A 16,131-nucleotide genomic window follows, 5' to 3' on the forward strand; every position below is an offset into this window, starting at 1 on the left:
AGGGGAGGGGCGAGCAGACGCGTCCTGCCTCGCCGAAGCGCTCCGCAGCCGGCGGGGCGCAGACGGGCTGGGACGGGTCAGCGCGGGCGCGCGGGGTGAGCGGGCAGCGGTCCGGCGCGCGCAGGGCATCCCCACGCCGAGGCGCGGGACGTGACTCAGGTACTGAGGTGGAGCCGCCGCGCGCGATGCTGCCGACCGCTTGGGCGCCGCGGGCAGCGCGGGGAGCGCGGGGGTCCGAGCCGGGCGAGCCCGCTCCGGAGCGTCGGGCGGGAGGCGGGCGCGCCTCCGCCCGGTGCCACTCGGGCCGCGGGACGCGCTCGGCGTGGCCGAAGCTTTGTGCGAGCGCGGCGCGGGCGGCGCCGCTGCATCCCTCGCCCCGCGGCTGCGCGGGGGCCCGCTGGGGCGGTGGGCACGGCGCGCTCTGCCCCCGCTCCGCCGGGCTCCTCGCGCGGGACCGGGGGCCCCGCGGCGGGGCGCCGGCTCCCGCTCCCGGTTCTCCCCGGCGCGAGGGGAGCTGTTCTCAGTCGCTGATGCACGTACTTTAATTCAATTTATTTATCGTAACTCATGCCTAGGTACAAACCATCTTGACGGGCCCCCGTCTGACACAGTAGCGCGCTACTTGTGGCTTATCTGCTTATATGCCAGCCATTTTAATCAAACATCCATTTCCAAAGACTGCTGTAATTCCCGCTCCCTACAAAAGCATTATCATATTTGCCAATGCCTTCCCTGACCTCCTGTCCTCCCCAATAGGTCCTACCATGATTTTCATTCACCCATTTCGGTTTTCTTTGTTTTATCAGTTTTCTGGCTGTGCTGCATTTGCTTCTCTTAAGGGCTTGCCAGCTTTCACTATTCTCCTATCTCACTCCAAACTCCTGGGGTAAACGAGTAATTCAGTGCTGTTTATAGTTGCTGGTGGTGTTCTATACCAACGCTTGTTATTAATCAGTCTCGGGTTCCCACTTAGCCTCAAACCATTTTGGTGTTGCTTCAGTGCTACAGCTACACTAACACACATCATGACTTCCTAGCAGACTAGAATGACACAGTAGATTCCCGCTGCAGGTTTATCTGTACAAAAGAATGGTGATCAGTGTCCATTATATTATCAGAGTAAACTGTTCTGCAGGGGAAGTTTAGTTTGCTTGTTTGTTTGTTTTTATAATGAACATGTTAGAACTGTTTTCTTTATATTATCTGCGGAAAATCAGATTATATTATAGCCTTTTTTTTTTCCTTAATGAGCATGTTACCAGCAAGTACCCCTAGCTTATGGTGGTCTAAAAGCAAAAAAAGTCATGGATCTGCATAATAACTTGAAGATGAAAGACAAATTCTTATTGTGACTTTCTTCTTACCAAGAAAAAAACATCTCTTTTAATCTCAAGATAAATATTTTCCTTAATTACAAATACAACTTGTAACGAACAGTTCAGTCTTCTTGGGTACCGCCTTTGAGACAAATACACTAGTTCCGTAACAATAGCATCATTGACCTCAGTAATTATTGTCTGTATATCAAATGTTCAGTTTCTGAGAATTGGGCTTATTTTTCTGAAACCAATGTTGTTTGTTTATTTGTTTGTTTTTATACCACACCTATTACCATAAGTGCAAATTTGTTTCTGTCAGCATCACAGAGGGACCTTGAGACCAGACGACATGTCCTTTCTGTGTGCACAGAAGCAACGACAAACATGACTGAGGTTGTATTTGAATTATCCAGTTGCTTTCAGTATGCTTTCAAAAAAAGAAGTTACAGTATTAAATTTCATTCTTCATGTATCATGAGAATTAATTTCAGCCCTGCAGTTGTGGTGCTTTTGCAATTTGGTTTTCCAGTTGTTTACTGTAGAGAAATTACTTCGTGTAGAAACAAAAACTGATAAGGATAGATAAATACTAATTAAGGATTCAGTCCCATCACCAGCAGTACCTACATGCTTATTTTTGTGGAATACCATGGGACTGGTCTGATATATAAGGTGCTCACATGCATGTGCATTGTATCTCAAGCTGGGCTAGCAAATGTAGCTGAATGTATTGGGAAAAGATCAGCTGGCCCATAGGTATCCTATTACACAATCACTTTTGATAGTGCAGCTGCATAACATGGTATCATACATCGATATATGTGACTTCACACTTCATTCACAATATGTCACCTTAATATCTTTGTAATTTCCCTTGAGTTATACTTCTAACTGAACCACAACAGGTGTACTGTAATAACAGATTCTGTTTTACCTTTTAAACCGCTGAGTGCCACACCTTAACAAACTTCCACTCCCTCAGAAATAAATATTGCAAAACAATACAAGACTTCACCCTATGACATCCTAAACTAAACAGTTTACCAACTGCTTTATCCAAAAAGCACTTAAATCTACCATCCAAGAGAGCATGTTTCCAAGCACGTTTCCACTGTTTCTAGCAGTGCTGGTGGCAGTGTTCTGCGCTGGTAAGGAAGCCGTATTGCTGCCGCTCAATCTGCTGTTTGTGTGCTTCTTTTTTTTTTTTCTTTTTTTTTCTTTTTTCTGCGCAGAAGCATTTAGAGTAAGGCAAGTCAAAGACCTTTCCGTGTGGATTACGAGCAGTAGCAAAAAAGTGCTATTTCCCAACAGAGGCAGAGTCCGGTATAGGGGGGCCGTGGCTGCCCCCCGTGTGTGAGGAGGGGCTGGGAGCACGATGGTGGCAGGCGCTGTGCACGGGGGCAGGCACAGAGCCTGAAGCCGAGAAGACGCCTGCGGGGCGCTCCCCTCCCCGCTGCTGCGGACACACTCTCTGGAGAGGCGGCTGTGAGGCTCAGCGCCCAGTCACCTAACCAAGCGTTTTCAGAGCATTCACAGAGTCGAGTAACAGCACTAATGTCCGGGGCTGTGGCTATGTCCTTACAGGGGACAATCCCTCAGACTGCTTTGCTTGCTTTGGTGGATTTGAATTGCCACTGTTGTGACAATGGGAACTCAGGAATGTAAGCCCCCAGGCTCTACACTGAAATGAAAGTTGAGCAGTAGTAGCAAAGGGATTAAGGAGGCAAGGCTGAATGTGGAGACCTTCAAATCCTGGTACCGGCCTGAAGCCAGTGATGGCAGGAACAAAGCCCATCTTGTGGGTGCCTCATGAGCCACTGGTGGAGCACTGCTCATGCACTGGGGCCAGTAGCTCTGCACTCCCAGGTGTGACCCAGATGCTGAAGGAGGAAGCCAGAGGCAGTGATGTTTTGCAGCAGCCGGAGCGGGGCTCTGGCCGGCACCAGCTCTGCTCAATGCCCAGACAGTGCTGTCTGGCCAATGGCAGTTGGGATGCAGGGCAACCCATTGCCCTCACAACACCCTATAAAGAGAGAATCATTATTGCTTTCATTCCATGGATAAGAAACTAAACAAGGATCTCTACCTTGCTCAGCCTGGACTGCCTTTTGTGATTGTACATCTCTCAAGCTAGTGGGGTTCCAGTCTGAACTGGGACTCCTACATGAAAGTTCATGTTTTCTCTTTGATCATCATTATTTATTTCTATCCAGCCTTGAATTCCTAGGCTAGATTTCTAGCAAATCTGTCCTAGTTAAATACATTCTGGAGAAGTTCTCAAGCTACATGGGTCAGCCTACAGACTCACAAATGTCCTTCTCACCCATACTGCTGACGATAAAGTACCGTGTAAAGTTGGTTAAACGCTAATATTAGATTCTTGCCATTTCTATCTGCTGCTTTTTATAATACAAATGTCTTTCTATATATGCACTACAAGCATTGTCACACCAAACCCACCCCTGACCATGCTACCTACAATCACCTCAGATTTCCTTCAGAAACTGTATTAGTTCCCATGGCAACAGCATGAAAACACAGATTTAACTACACTTGCTCCCTTTGTTTCACACATTACCAAAGGAAGAACCCATTTATCATAGAATCATAGAATGCATAGGGTTGGAAGGGACCTTAAAGATCATCAAATTTCAACTCCCCTGCCACGGGCAGGGACATCTTCCACCTGACCACGTTGCTTAAACCCCATCCAACCTGTTCTTAAATACTTCCAGGCATGGGGCATCCACAGCTTTTCTGGGCAATTCCATTCCATTTATGATGGAAGGAATCTGGAATAAATACTGGCAATTCTATCATGTCTGTTTGTGTAGATACTAACGCTCACCTGCAGACAGCTAGATGTGATCCTTTGCCTCTAAACAGGGCTGAACTAGCAAAAACAAAAAGAAAAGCAATCTTTTGCAGTAGTTACGTAGTAGCCTCAAGACGTGGAAGGCTTTGGCAATATCCCCATACCAAGTACTGGAAGCAAAATTATAAGAAAAAAATTGTGCAAATCAACCATGAGCCCACCTCCTCTGGTGCTGGCCCTAGTTTGCACAACCTTACAGAGGAACCTCACTGCTACTTCCTTTTTAGTTCTTCAGGAAGTAAATACAGTCAAGCCTAGTAAGCCACTCTGCAACATGATGAAGGGAACAGGATGAAGTGATGAATTTCCTGCTCTGTATTTAGAGATGTGGTTCATTTAGCTAAGGTTAGTGGTCTTTTAATTCTGATGTGTTAACATGAGCTATGCATGGATTAAACTAGAAGACCAAGACTGATGTATGAGTGTGTACAAGGTGGCACCTGAGGGTCTGGTATGTTGTTTTATGGTGATTCTTAGCCCTACATGCTAGTAGATACAAAGAAAAGAAGAGTAAATGGATGTTACCGTTTCCCATAGCCTTATTTTTATGAAATGCTGGGAGTAGCGCATGTTCCCCCATGTCTGTAAGTCTGGCCTTTTCACCATAACAGAAAATAAAACCGTCTTAGAGCTTGTTCGTCTTGCGGCAGGCAAAGCTGGTAAGTCACGTAGGCCAGCTGGAACAAAATACTTCGCTTACCGCGTGACCTGCTCCGCTAGGCGCGGAAGAGCACGCGAACGGCCGGTGAGGAGCGTGTTTCTACCTGTCCCGAGCGAACCGGGCTCCGCGCACTGCACGGGGGCCCCGCGTCAACCCTGCCCGCACGTTCCCGCCGCGCACCAGGGAAGGCGCGCTGCAGGGCGGAGCGCCGTGCCCGCCCGGCGCGGTCGGCTGCGCCTGCTGCAATTACGGGAGGCGCCCCGCCCGCACGCCCGCCCAGTCACGTCCTTCACGTCTCAGTGCGGCGGCCTCCGGCGCGCGCGCTGCCGTGGAGGCTCGCGACGCCGCACGTCGCAGCGGCGGGGTCACGCGGGGGCGCGGCACTGGTCCCGCCCCGCGGGCGCCGCCCTGTGCCACCGCCGGCGGTCCGCGGCCGGGGGCGGGGCCTCGGCCGGGGAAGCGCCCCGACAGGCCCGGCCCGACCCCCGCGGCGCCAGGGGGGAAGCGGCTCCGCGCGTTCCCTGCTCGGGGGCTGGTAGCCTAGCGGAGCCAGAGTGGGAAGGAGCCGGGCCTTCCTCCGGGCCGGGTTTGCGGTGTGCCGGCTGCCGAGTTAGCTTCCTGCTCCCCTGGAGAAACTCCGAGAAGCTTTGGCAATTCTTTTCTGGAAGGAACAAGCGTGCTGCCGAATAGCTTTTGAGGGTGATTTGGCTCAAAAGTCACCTGCCGCTGAGATTGTGTGGATGTACTTTACTCTCTGGGTCACGTAATTCCTAGCGCATAACGATCGTTAGGCAGACCTGTGTTTCTCAAAGCAGAAGCATTGTTTGGTGATGAACATCCTCTCTGACGTGCAGCCGTGCTTGCATCCCTCTTTTAGGTAGTACTATAGAGGAACATTGAGCCAACAGGAGTATTAATTGTCCTGTAAAGAAATTGCCACATTTTATTCACACAAGATTTTATATATAATTTTTCTGAAGTTTCACTTTACGAGCCAAGTCTTCTGTAATAAGGATACCTTACAGAAACTTAATTGATGTGATACCTAATATCTCTCTGCTGTCTTCACTTAACGGTAACACTCTTTCTGCCTTTTCAGTATTCTCTTTTCCTCTTTTAAAGCTTTGTGGCATTTCTGTGTAGTACATAAAATTCTCACAAGAAAAAAATGTAGTTATTAAGGAGCTCGTGGCTACAAATAGAAGGTGTAGAAGATAAGATTCAGTAAATAAAATATTAGAAAATTAAACTGATACTGTAATAACAACAGTAGAAAGCATTGCATCAGGCACACAGTAAAACTGAACATTGCTGAAGTTACTAACTCCAATCTTCCACAAAAACTGCCCATGCTGATTTTCATTGCACTTTAGCTTAGGTGCTTATATCATCTGTGGAAACTAATAGCTCATGGAAATTTCCAAGAGATGTCCATCTTTTCAAGATACCTGTGCATCAAGGCTGTATTGTTGACCTCAGAAAATCCATTTGTCCAGTGTTACACAAAACACTTGTGATGCACTGGGATTTTGCATCCAGGTCTTCTAAGTGAATAGTCCAAGAGTTTCATGTAAAAGGTCTTGTGACAAAGATCCCAGACTTTAATGCAGTAGTTACATATTTATGAAAGTTGAATACATCACTGAATTGCTGTAATGGCTGTGTTTTTTCAATGAAATGGTGGTTCAGTTGAAACACAGGTTTGATTTTGGGACAGCTGTGAAGGGATGTTAATTAAAAATTCTACTGTCTCATTTTTGTGTCATTTTTTGTAGATTTGTAAGCCTTAACAAGGAATAGTTAAAAAGCACTGCATCTTCAAGATTTCTGTTTAAAATAGTCTAATATCTTGTTTGTAACTTTAATTGTAGTGCAGGTTCTGCCTATTTTGGGTAGATAATTGCCCCCAATGTCTGTAAACTAATTGTTTCTTGTTTCTTAGGGAACACTCTTGAGCTTTGTCATGGGAGCTGTAGTAGCTGATGATGGTCCATCTGGTGTTAAAGCCCCTGATGGAGGCTGGGGCTGGGCTGTCCTTTTTGGCTGTTTTATCATCACAGGATTCTCCTATGCCTTTCCTAAGGCAGTTAGTGTTTTCTTCAAAGAACTTATCCGTGAATTTGGTATTGGATATAGTGACACTGCATGGATTTCCTCCATTTTGTTGGCCATGCTTTATGGAACAGGTAGGTAGTTCTCTGGTTTTGAACCACTGTTGCATCATACAATGTTTGTAAATCATATGGAGATTCACAGTGTGAATCATGATGGTGTGTTATTACGTACAAGTAAGGCATTCAAAGAATTATTGTTAAGCACATAAATTCAGAAATTATTTAGGCACATACAGCTTCCATATAAAATTAAATCTCTGTAACTTCGTAACTAAAGACTCCATAACTAAAGATGATGGAAAAGAAAAATTGCATGACGTTGTAAATGAAAAAGATGAAGTATTTGACTCTAGAGAAAAGCACAACCTTCTGGATTGGCCTCACAGTGTGGGCAAAGTAAGGAAAGAAATGTGAACTGACATGAAATCAATTGCAAAAATTGGCTTATCTTAACAACTGTAACTTGGTCTTCTTGGCTAGGTCCACTCTGTAGTGTATGCGTCAATCGCTTTGGCTGTCGCCCTGTCATGCTGGTGGGTGGCCTTTTTGCATCAATGGGAATGGTGATAGCCTCCTTCTGCACAAGCATCGTTCAGATCTACCTAACTGCAGGTGTGATTACTGGTAAGTAATGTGCATGATTGAAAATGACTTAGCTAATGTGTTTGCTTTAGGCTGAAGTTCATATAAATGACAAATATCTAAACTATTGGGATCATCTACATGGGCTTTTATAAAGACAGCAGATAAATTTGGATTTAATTATTATATTTTTTAATGGATATTATCTTTTCTGGTATGTTTAACAGCCACTGCTGTTATCAGTGAAGTGAAACCATAGAGTATAATAATAGAGGTGAAATTCTCTTACAAATGTTACCTGAGAGTTCTTTTGTCCAGTTGAAGAAAAACCTATCTTACACTATGAATCAGATACCATGCAATTAATTTTTTTAAAGCAATATTGGAAGGCGGTATTGATTTTTTTTTGTACATTCTATTACAGGTTTGGGTCTGGCACTCAACTTTCAGCCTTCACTCATCATGTTAAACCGTTACTTTGATAAACGCCGGCCCTTAGCCAATGGGCTGTCTGCTGCTGGGAGCCCAGTGTTTCTTTGTGCCCTTTCACCATTGGGGCAGATACTTCAACATGAATATGGCTGGAGAGGAGGATTCCTTATACTGGGTGGGATGCTGCTCAACTGTTGTGTATGTGGAGCACTAATGAGACCTTTGGAGCCACCCAAAAAGCCTGACGCTACCAAAGAACCTGCTGAGAAGAAAGCAAAGAAAAAACTTCTGGATTTCAGTGTATTTAAAGATGGCGGCTTTGTAATCTACACGCTAGCAGCATCTATCATGGTGCTTGGACTCTTTGTTCCCCCAGTTTTTGTTGTGAGTTATGCCAAGGATTTAGGGTATCAGGACACCAAAGCAGCATTTCTTCTGACTATTCTGGGATTCATTGATATTTTTGCTCGGCCTATTTGTGGAATGGTAGCTGGTCTCAAGTGGGTTAGACCACGCTGTGTCTACCTCTTCAGTTTTGCTATGATTTTTAATGGCTTTACAGATCTCATGGGTTCTATGTCTGTTGATTATGGTGGCCTGGTGGTCTTTTGCATTTTCTTTGGCATTTCTTATGGAATGGTAGGTGCTCTTCAATTTGAAGTTCTCATGGCTATTGTTGGTACCCAGAAGTTTTCCAGTGCTATTGGTTTAGTTCTCCTGGCAGAAGCTATGGCTGTTCTAATTGGCCCACCATCAGCAGGTAAATATTCAATTCCAGCATTCAAAATCATTTGTGTTGCATCTATTTATACAAATTGGATGATAAAGGAGAAAAAAGACAGTATGAGGCACTCAAGAAGTGCATATTTTACTCATGCTTGCACATGCTTACACAACTTTCTGCAGCTGCAATCAGAAACACTCCAAAACAGAGCGGGATGATCCTTCTTGGATCTATTTCAGGATCGGTTGAATTGCCATCTGGAGATGCTACTCTTTCTTCCCTCTAAGCATGAACTGGACCTCTTATTAGATGGCATTGTATGAGATAAGTTTCACACAGAGTGAATAAATTTGATGAAGTTCAGACCTCTTTGGATTTGGAATTCAGAGTGTGAAACCTGTCAATTTTTGTTGGAAAGTACTAGGATAGATTCTGTATAACCATGGTAGATTTGAAGGAGGAAAAGCTTCAGAAGATAAAGAAGAGGAAAAAAAAACTTACAAGGAAAAAACCTCAGGAAGGTACACTGACTGCTTCTGCTGCACATCTCACAACCCAAGAATAAGGGAACATTGCAAAATATTATTTTACCATAATTTGAATCCAAAATCACAAATTCATTATCAAAGTACATAAATTTAACAGACACTGCACTGCAAATAACAACAGTTCACTGTTGTAGAATGTTTACAGTTTACACCAGACACTGAAAAACACCTATTGTCTTTGTTGTGACAGAATCCTTCATGCAAAAAACAGTACTGTACTTTGCTTCCTCTGATCTTCAGGTTTAAAGGGAAACTTTCTTCACATCCTTTCTCCTCTTCTTTCACCTTCACCCAGTCTAAAGCATCAGAAGCAGTCAGTTACCCCAGGCTGCCTATTAAATAAGACTTGCAGTTTAGCAGGCCATTTTACTCCACAGACATTTGCACTGCCTGTGTAGAAAGGAAGTTGGGCGAGGAAGCTGACCGTACGGATTCTGGCCATGGATTTTGATCTGAAATACGTGATACTTGTCTCATCTCTTGCATATGAAGACTATGCTGGTTTTATTTCAGCTGAATTGCATGATAGTGTGTGTGCGAGAAATATTTTGTTATGAGCTTGTTAAAGTGGTATTTCAAAAACTTGGTTATAGTTATGGTACTTCTAGACAGGAGGCATTCGAATTTTTAAAATGCAGAGAAAAATTCTTTGCAAGATAATCACTTTTGTCATTTACCTGGAATATTGTCTTTTTCAGGAAAACTCTTGGATGTAACACGGAGGTACATGTTTGTTTTTATTATTGCTGGAATTGAAGTTACCACCTCAGCACTTGTATTGGCCTTGGGAAATTTCTTCTGCATTAAGAAAAAATCAGAAGAACCACATACAAAAGAAGCAGCAGCCGAAAGAGAGGAACTAAACAAATCTGAAGACAAAACTCCTGAAGATGCCAAGGTGGACTCTATTGAAGTGGAACAGTTTCTAAAAGATGAGCCTGAAAAAAATGGCGAAGTTGTAACTAACCCAGAAACCTGTGTGTGAGTGTGGCAGAAAACTGACAAAGTCTTTAGAAGAGAGTCAAAGATTTTCAGTGCTATTTATTTTAGAAATAGAACTAGTTTAGGGCTGGGCCATCTGCTTTATTAACTGGAGGACAGTCAGCTGATGAAGTCTCTCTAAAAGCTGATTTATTAGACAACCTGTTATCAGAAAATTAGCTTTATCGGTAAAAGGTGAAACAGTGTGGTTATACTTTTTATGTAAACTAAAAAGCTTTTATAAACACAAGTAGAATCTTGCTATGCATCACCAGAAACTGTTCACTTGTAAGAGATGTAGGAAGAATATATCTTAAAAAAAGTGGCACTATATGTATGCTTTCAGACAATATGGATGAAATTGCTGTGTTGTGCAGCTAAATGTAACTTCCCTTGCTGTGTTCTTTGTGAAGGAGAATGAGATGGAGAAAAATCTCAGGAACTTAAACGGTCTCCGTTAGGTCTTTGAATTTCTTACTTTTTTAGATTTTCAGATTAATTGGCTCAGCCCTAATATAATTTTGATATCTGTTACTTTGATTTATTCCAACGTATTTCTATGAGTTTTGTCTAAACATGTAACCTTTGTAATTATCATCTGGAAACACTGTATACAGAAAGGCACATTGCTGAATACTGTCTTCAGCAGATTACACAAGTGGTATTCCTAGGTAATGCTGAAAGAAAAATAAAATGAGCAGATTCAATCCCAACAGACAATAAGCAAAGTTAACCTCCATTCACATACAGTTTTTAGTGCAGTTTCCCTGTAACATTTGAAAATATTACAAGTAATATCCAGAAGATGGAAATTAGGTTTTCTAGAATCTTCTGAAAGAGTATCCATTTTGTATATAAAAGAAACATTTTAAGTGTCCAGATCACATCTAATGAGATAGATGTATGTTTGTTAACTGAGGGAAAAGGTTGAGGCTACTTTGAAACATGTTAGCTGTCTTTGAAATGCCATGTTAGCAACATAGGAAGGACTTAACATACTGGTTTTTTTTTGTTTTTAAATTTTTATTATTTTATTTTTACCCCACTTCCTTATCCTTTTGCTTAATCTGTAGAAGTTCAGGGTGCCATTCTTGTTGTTTGAGGAAACATCGTGGAACTGTTGATCGCATTTATGACAGCACTGCATAGGAGCCCATCAAGAATGGGGTCTGCTCTACTACTTGTTCACTGCACAAAGAGCACAGGGAGTCTGTACAGTCCTTAAAACTCTAACATTGGATGAAGAGGAAACAGAAAGAGATCAGACAAGGCAGTGACAGCAGATTTGAAAGAGAAAAGATTAATTGTGAAGACTTTGGATTGAGAAGAAAGGTAAAAGGAAGGCATTCTACATTTTCCACTTTTTTTTTCCAACCAAATACATAGAAGAAATGTAATCTTCTCTACAAAATCATGCTACTTCAACCCAACTTTCAGATATGTTTATAAAAAGCTCTGTAGGATTTGTGACTGCAGTAACAATCTTCAAAACAGGCTTACTTGTAATGGATTCATTTTTTCTTCTTGGTAGCAGGAACAATGGCTTTGACGTTCCACTTCTCTTATTAATTAAAATATGTAAGACACTAATCCCTAAACCTCTGTATCCCTGCATAACAAAGTAACATCATTAGTTGTCTCATACTTTATCATTTTAGCAGAAACAAAGTAAAACTAAGGAAGGCCCAAAACCATGAACCATTCCCTAATTTATTTTGCATACCAGCTTCCACTCTGATAATTTTTTCAAAATGGTTTTGTATTGTTAAGACAAATTTGCACAGAAATTGAAATCTTAGGATCATGTTCTCCCCCCCCCCCTTTTGGATTGTTCTTAAATGGAAACGGATGCTGTACTAAACTAAAAGGTTTATATTGTATATAGTACATTAAAACTTTTTTTTTTTTTTAATTTCCTATTTATCAGCAGAAATTGCACTGGCATGTCCAAGTTACCAGAATTTAGTCATATAACTTAGCTCCAGTTTGCCAAAGATTAAATCAGCACGTGGAATACTACTCTGCTAGCCCCAGAAGGTCACCATGTCAAAGGGCAAGAGGAAAATGGAAACCACAGAGGCTGTTTCAGATGATAAAATAAGGCCAAATACAGCTTGCGGATTGAAGTTTTGCATTCCATTTCAAAAAGTAAAAACTAGAAACCTTCCAAATGTGAATGCAGATTCTGAAATAGTCATTTTTGTCCTATTATGGGTTTTGATCAACAAATTTCTTTGCTATACTGTTATCATGGAACTAGTTGTTTCTGTGACCTTAGGGTTTGGTACAATTTTAAATACATTCTGCAGGAATTGGGACTTGATGATCCCTGTAGTCCCTTCCAAATCAGGATATTGTGATTCTAAATTGTTCTAAATTCACATGTTCTGTGATTCTAAATTCAGATTTTAACTTCTGTAAAATTTTGGCTTATACTGACTTCATGGACTATGTTTCATTTTCCATAGATAACTTCACAGTTAAGATGGAAACCAGAAATGTTAAGTTACACTTTTACATGACTGGGGCAGATGAGGGAGCTATTAAGACAAGGGAAAAACATTTCAGCAAGACCCCTTAAAAGCATGTACCCAACTGCTTCTACAGCCATGGCCACAAAGGCCTCTATATTGAGCTCCTCCTCCCCCCCGATGTAAAAAAAAAAAAAAAAAGCAGCAATTCATCAGACTCCCAGTGCTGTCTAAGAACAACAGCTATAAACTTACATACAGAAGGAGAAGACTGTATCTGAATCCCTTTCTCTTGGCAAGATTAGCCTGCTTCTCATTAATTTTATTCTGCTTATAAATTCACAAAGAATTGCTTTTAAACCCCTCCAGGTATTTTGGTACAGTACTTCTTTAATCTCAACTCTGTAGAGATGCAAATCCCGTATGTGCAGTTTGTGAGATGTTCTCTTTCATTTATTTTGAGAATGGGGGTGGTCAGAGTCAGAAAGCATTGCTAAAGAGAATAATTGCTTGGAGGCACAAGCAGAATAGTGCCGTGCAACGTAGATGTAGATGAACCTTTGTTCAGCCTTCACCTATTAAGAATTTTGAGATTTGAAAACTGAAAAGAAAGGTTGGAAGACAGGTAATTATACAACTGAATTACCAAGCATTTCAACAACAACATTATAAGTTGCTCTTGCATCTGCTACTGGTACATATATAATTATTTTTTTACATGTAGTTCATGAATCTATTTAAGAAGTCTGTAAGAGAAACAACTGAAATCCGAGATACAAAATATCTAACTAGTATAATACAAAACAGCTGAAAAACTGTTTTCACAGATTATTTCTCTGAAACTAACTGTCTCTTAGTGCACAGGCTAGCATAATGCTGAATGTTTTTTAGATCTCTGTACATTCTATAAATTGTGAGCTATAAGAATTATGGTTAAAATATTCTATGCTTGATAACATAATGGATCTTAGGCCCATAATTTCTTAATACAAAAAGAGGGTGTGTGTATACATGCCTGTAACGCAGAGAATATATCAACAGGTGAGCACCTATGTACGTATGTATCAAACATGCAAAATACAAAGTAGAGTGGAAAAGAGATCTGTTTACTGGACAATGAGCAATCCATAGCTGAAACTATTTTATTCTTCCTCCTACACAAACATAAGTTTACTTTTTGTTGTTGTTATTGTTACTTCTCAATAAAAGATCTTGATTAGAACCCGCAAGACCCCTGCAGAACTAAAAATCTTGAAGTCGTGGAGCTTTCTGTTTAAAATCACAGTCTCTGATTTTTTTTTTTTTTTTGGTCCTTATATACATTACAGCAAGTCTTCAGTAGTACCAGCTGCTATAGCAGCTAGTTCCCTAAAGCTGAGAATTGAGAAATTGAGATAGTATGAAAGACTGGACAGTTCTTGTGCTTGTTATTAAATCCCACCCAAACATGTGTTAGGTGATGTAACATCATTCTCTAAGAAGAAATGAAAGATTCCAAAAATCAGTCGCTCAAACTTAAAAATTAAATTCCCAAGTACACTCATGTATGTACCTTTGTTACCTGCCAAAGAAAAGTTTAAATTTTGTAGGCAATCATAAATGGAGCGTTTTCAGGAGCATGCAAACTCTTAGATTTTAGATGGTAAGTACTGATTTATGTATGCCTGTCTGTCTCTCTGCTACTGTTTTCTTGGGGATTATGGGAGTACACTTCAGTTTTGTCCAAGTAAGATGACTTTTTATTTCCTGTTAATGCACTTTAATGTTATATGTACATTTATACCTGGATTTGTTTTATGCTTTTCTAGTAAACGGTTGCAAATATAGTGAATAAATATTTATTTGGTTGTCAGTAACTGTGGACATGAGAAAACAAGCTTAGAAAAAAATACCTTTAATGCCCAGATTTGGAAATTGGGTTCCATTTGCACATGCTCACATAGCCATACAAATGCAGTGTGCTTACAGAGAAAAATAAAATTAACGGGAAACAGTGAGCTGTCAGGCAGACAGAATTTGATGTATGCAAGGGGACTGCTTTTGCAATGACTCAGAGTTTGACCACTTCTAAAATGGAAATGGGCTCCCTTCTGCAAATGATTCTGAACATCACTTTTAAGCATCAACTTATTTAAAATAATAGCTATTAATTTTCTGGTGCTTCACTTAGTTTTTCTTGTCCTCTACAGAGTGCTCCAGGTTTCATTTGCAGGTGAAGTTTTACAAGTTGCTTTGACTTATAAAGCCCTAAATATTCTGAGTACTGACCTGTCAGTAAGTTGTCTTTATCATCAAGTGATACCCTTTAGCATGCTCTTTAGAACTTGAAAGCTCCTAAAAAATATTGCCTCATAATGTATTTATCTTGGTATTTTTTGGATACCCAGCTGAGACTGCCTCCTCAAAGTATATTTTCAAGGCTGCACATATGTGCATCAAAATTACAGTCTTTTCAATGCAGTGAAAGAAGCATTTTGCTATCTAGAAGCATGGATACTCGGGAAGTTTACATCTATTTGTGCCTAACACTAAACACCTCTGCTGAGCAATCTGGGAAAAATCTCTTCATCTTCAAAAGTTTCTGTGTATTTACACTTTGAAGATCCTAGGTCTAGTTTACATAAAATGTATGTTTGAATAAATGCATGATTACTTTTTTTTTAATTATTATTTTTTTAGTTTAGTCAGAAGTGGTAAGACTTAAGGTTTAATCAAATGCTTTGCTACCTTACTGGCCACCTCAAGCCATGTCCTACTACAAGAACGAATGTTACTGGCTGGACCAAAAAGACAGACTTTACTAGCACACAGTCACAGCACATCCTTGTGAAGGAAAACCACAGCTTATCTTTGCATCTGGTACTCTCTGAAGTCTGAAACGAGTCCAGCCATTCACTGCAGAGGAAAATGGGCATGATCTGAACTGCACTGCTCTTGTTCCCTGCAGCTGGACCCAAAACAAGAAGCCTGAAGGAAGGTGATCTGCTGATATTCGAAGAGTAAACAACTTTGACAATAGCAGAGGCATTGCATATGAGAACCAACAGATTTGGAATATACATCTTAACATATCTTCTCAATATTTCTGACACAGAGCTACTCTTTGTGCTAGGGAAGAATGTGCATCTACTGCAAAAGTAGGAGCTCTTAAAATCTCCTTCTAGCGACCTGGTCTGTGAGATCAGCGATCCTGCACTTGTCTGAGAAAGTATGTAAAGTTAGAGGTACACAGAGTAAAAAGCTACTTACCTCTAGTTATATGTTGTTTGTTCTTGGACCAATCTCAATACCTGCTTCATCATCTCTGCAACATTCCATCTGGCAAGTTCCTCATTAGTCCTAGATGAATGCTTCAGAGCATTAAGAAATGAGGATAGCTCTTGCCCTTCTGACTCTTTGTCTACTACTGTTTCAGCTGTTTAAA

At 41.4% G+C, this 16,131-nt stretch overlaps 2 protein-coding genes across 3 annotated transcripts in view; one reads left to right on the top strand and one right to left on the bottom strand.

Moving 5' to 3' along the window:
* On the top strand, positions 1-14,533 carry SLC16A3 (solute carrier family 16 member 3). 2 transcript variants are annotated; one of them, XM_083804727.1, is made up of 5 exons: positions 1-159; positions 6,798-7,041; positions 7,450-7,593; positions 7,976-8,743; positions 9,954-14,533. In XM_083804727.1, the coding sequence occupies exons 2-5, from the start codon at positions 6,819-6,821 to the stop codon at positions 10,238-10,240; spliced, it is 1,422 nt and encodes a 473-aa protein (XP_083660853.1). In that variant the 5' UTR covers positions 1-159; positions 6,798-6,818; the 3' UTR covers positions 10,241-14,533. The 2 variants fall into 2 exon arrangements, with proteins under 2 accessions (XP_083660853.1, XP_083660854.1); XM_083804728.1 differs by lacking the exon at positions 1-159 and adding an exon at positions 463-4,539.
* Positions 12,772-16,131, bottom strand: part of CSNK1D (casein kinase 1 delta) — a 25,697-nt gene continuing 22,337 nt past the window's right edge. The window contains exons 9-10 of the mRNA XM_083804729.1: positions 15,957-16,057; positions 12,772-13,308 (exon numbers count right to left, since the gene is read on the bottom strand). Coding sequence (XP_083660855.1) covers positions 15,959-16,057 — 99 coding nt within the window. The 3' untranslated portion in view covers positions 12,772-13,308; positions 15,957-15,958. The remainder of the gene's footprint in view (positions 13,309-15,956; positions 16,058-16,131) is intronic.

Source organism: Anser anser, assembly GCF_964211835.1.
Source record: "Anser anser genome assembly, chromosome: 19".
NCBI classification, from domain to species: Eukaryota; Metazoa; Chordata; class Aves; order Anseriformes; family Anatidae; genus Anser; species Anser anser.